This window comes from Trachymyrmex septentrionalis, unplaced genomic scaffold, assembly GCF_001594115.1.
Source record: "Trachymyrmex septentrionalis isolate Tsep2-gDNA-1 unplaced genomic scaffold, Tsep1.0 scaffold334, whole genome shotgun sequence".
In the NCBI taxonomy this organism is placed as follows: domain Eukaryota; kingdom Metazoa; phylum Arthropoda; class Insecta; order Hymenoptera; family Formicidae; genus Trachymyrmex; species Trachymyrmex septentrionalis.
The window spans coordinates 170,509-174,022 of record NW_017305499.1 but is presented as its reverse complement, the minus strand read 5'-3'; the positions used below and the strand labels follow the sequence as shown (position 1 = coordinate 174,022).

The 3,514-nt window shown below is 29.9% G+C and overlaps 1 protein-coding gene across 1 annotated transcript in view; it reads right to left on the bottom strand.

Moving 5' to 3' along the window:
* Window positions 1-1,735, bottom strand: part of LOC108750220 — a 3,841-nt gene extending 2,106 nt beyond the window's left edge. The window contains exon 1 of the mRNA XM_018489541.1: window positions 1,614-1,735. Coding sequence (XP_018345043.1) covers window positions 1,614-1,727 — 114 coding nt within the window. The 5' untranslated portion in view covers window positions 1,728-1,735. The remainder of the gene's footprint in view (window positions 1-1,613) is intronic.
* Between the last annotated feature and the right edge of the window lie 1,779 nt (window positions 1,736-3,514).

Below are 3,514 nucleotides of genomic sequence, written 5' to 3'. Positions count from 1 at the left end.
AATTATATTATAATTATATTATATTATTATTTTTGAAATATAATAAAATAATTGTGGTTACAGATTAATGATCTAAAATATACAATTAAAAAAGACATTTTTTCCCCTCTCTTTGCATTCCCTTCTTTGCGCTCTTTATTAATTATATTCAATAAGCTATTTAAAAAGAAATTGTCTATTTATTTAATACATACACATAAAGCATATTAATTAAACGATATTTTAATCCAAAGAAATGAATCTTCATCAAAAAATAATAAACATAATTCAATATTATAAAAAATACAGATACAAAAAATTCTATTAATGATGATTATTTCTATCACACAATTTATATCTTATTTTTAAAAATTACAAGGTTAACTATTGTTTTTCAAGCACGATGTTCAACAAGATGTTCAGGCAAACGATTGCAATTTCCATAATTTTCTATGAATCAACAAGGATCGCAAAACGATGCGGTAATTGAGAGGAAAAAAAAGACCGCAAAATTATAAAAATTTTAATTAAATCCATGTTATTTTTACTTCTTAAAGATCCTTTTATTTCTTAAAATCATTAGTCTTTATTGATTTCACACTTGAAAAATTGCATTTTGCGTTTAAGATGTTAAGGCTATGACACACAAAAAAATATAAAGTAGTAAGGCCCAGTTGAACCTACTTTAATTTTAAGCGAGGTTTAAAACTGCCACCTTTTCTGTGCCTCTATCGACTTTAAAAAAAAAGAATGAGATTTTTAAGCTTCGTTTAAAGTCAAAGTAACGTAAACGGTGTAATCAGGTCTAAGCGAATTGGTCAATTAGAATAGAGAACGGAAAACAATAACGTAAGTAGCAAAAACCAAAAAAAGTTTGCTTAGTGCTTAAGTTTTTTTTTTGTATGCTATAGCCTTTACCTATTATACGTAAAATTGGTAAGGAAAAAAGGAGATTATTTTTCGACATTCATTTATTTCCTTAGAATAAAAGTGCAAGTTTTCTTTGTTTATTTCAAATCAAGGCTACAAGTAGCTAGATCATAACAAATCGAATAAAGTTTATAACAAATTTTTAAAATTATTTTTGATCATCCGCTACTATCTAAAGAATATTACATATATTTAACTTTTTTTTCTTAAAGATATATCCATTTAAATATATCCAAACTCATTCTATACTAATATTTCTTACAACAATATATTATCTTGAAAACTTTGATTTACGAAACGCGCGTATTTATAGAAATTACAAAAAGGCTTAAAAGATAGCTGTTTATTAATAAGAGTTATTTTATTTATTATATAGTATTTATCAAAATTCAAAAAACTGTTTTAATTCATAATAATTCATTTTACATCTCAGAAATAGGAACCGCCGACCATCAATGGATTAAAGGAGCATGGAAAAGACTAAAGAGACTTATGTATGAATGGCAAACACGGCGGCGGGCGTGTATTGATCGAAAACGTGACGAAGGAGCCGAATGGACAAGGGTTGTACGGACGAGAGAGTGCGAACGGAACGCGTCTCCAGTAACGTAAACGTGTCTCTTGCGAGATGTAATTATATACATTTAACAACCCTATAAACGGGAGCAATAATATGACCCGACGAACCTACGGTCGCCTGTCGCCGTTCTTACTTGATCGACGAACAGCAGCAACGTGAATGTCAGAGTGGCCGTCACGAATGATGCATCGAGTATTCGACTCTTTGCAGCTCGCACCATAATTCTACTATCAGGCATCTACTATCAGACGTTAAATGCGCACGTCGTCGTGCTATGTACTTTGTACAGCACGCACTATCCTTCTCGACGACACTTGTCCGCGTGCTTTCGTCCCTCGTATTGCGCGTCTCGCGCACCCCCTGCGGCGCACAGTTTTACCCCTACAATCATGCGCATGGCGCGGCGAAAAGCGGTTGCTAAGCATGGAATTTGCCAAATATCTTTGGCAAAGCAATCAAAAATTTGCAAATGGTCGAATTTTGCTACGAATTTTGTCGGCAGAATGCCAGGAAATATACATATATATATACATATATATATATATATATATATATATATATAACAAATCTGCTAACATATAGAATATATGATATGATCGCTATAAAAACCGCCGAGCACATCTCTAGTACAATTTATTGATACAATTTATTGAATATATTGGCATTCATTGAATATATTGGCAGTGTAATGCGCCAATGTTGTCCAATATAAAATCAATATTAGTTAAAAATTAAACGCACTATTGCCAATATTGTACGTATTATACTCGCTAAAACAGATAATTAATACTCCTACAAAAATAACAAGCAATTGCACATCTCTTTGGGATTTAATATTTCTGTCTCTCGATTTACAAGTCATAGAATCGGGCGTGTATGATGAAATCAACGTTAGCGACCGTCACCGTGTAATCTATATTTTAATATTGCAAAACATCATTGTCGGTCTCTTAAAAATTGCATGTTACACAATTTCTATATCACTGATTTGATTATGTTGACACTGTATATATCCCTTGTCTTAAACAACGTCACCTTCATAGAACATAACTAATGCAAAATTCCTGTCTTCGTTTCTCCTACGGTGTTAGAAAATGTAACCATATTACTCCTTATTTGCAACACTTTGGCTGTATATTTTCCAACACTTCATAGTCTATTTACGTTGCCTGACTTATAATGTTCTTCGTGCTAATATTCCCAGATATCTTCGTGAACTAATTCGTTTTAATGTTGATCCTGATACCCATCACCAATACCAATTTTCATGTCTTACTCATCACACGTCTAAATTTCAGAGTACCTTTTCTCTCTCTCATATTGCAACGAAATTTTATAATGCTCTGTCATCTACTTTACTTTCGCTCTCTTTCGCCGTCCTTTGCATTTCGTTCGGAAATAATCCGATATTATTTTAAATTATGATTGTTAAATCAATGTTTGTACATTTTATCCAATTATTCGGAATGAATAGTGCATGTTATTATTCATCTTATCTTTCTCTACTGAATCTTGCTCTCTTATACACTTTGTATATTGATAAACCTAATTTCAAATTTGTATTATTTGTGTTAGACTGTCTGTATTTTATGTATTTGTAATATTAAAAATTTTTTTTTCATTTGCTTGTTCAGAATTGTCATATCTAAAACTTACTCTGATATTCAGGAACAGCTTCAAATCAACTTAGCTATCGTCCTGCCTATTGTTGTGTAGTTGATATCGAATATTATTGTATTTCTATTTGTTTATTTGTATTTAATGTTACAAGTTTCATTTAATAGTTATTATTATTATTATTATAACCAGTATAATCTATTCCTAATAAAAGCATTCCAAATTTTTGTAAGTTTATTTCATAAAATACTTATAATAATTTTTAAGTAACTTAATAACATTTTTCTTTTTTAAAAATATGTATAGTATTATATTAAATTATAAATATATTTAATAATATAATTACTTTTTTTCAAGAGATATAAATGTTATGGTAGTAATAATAATAATTATTATTATTGAGATTAT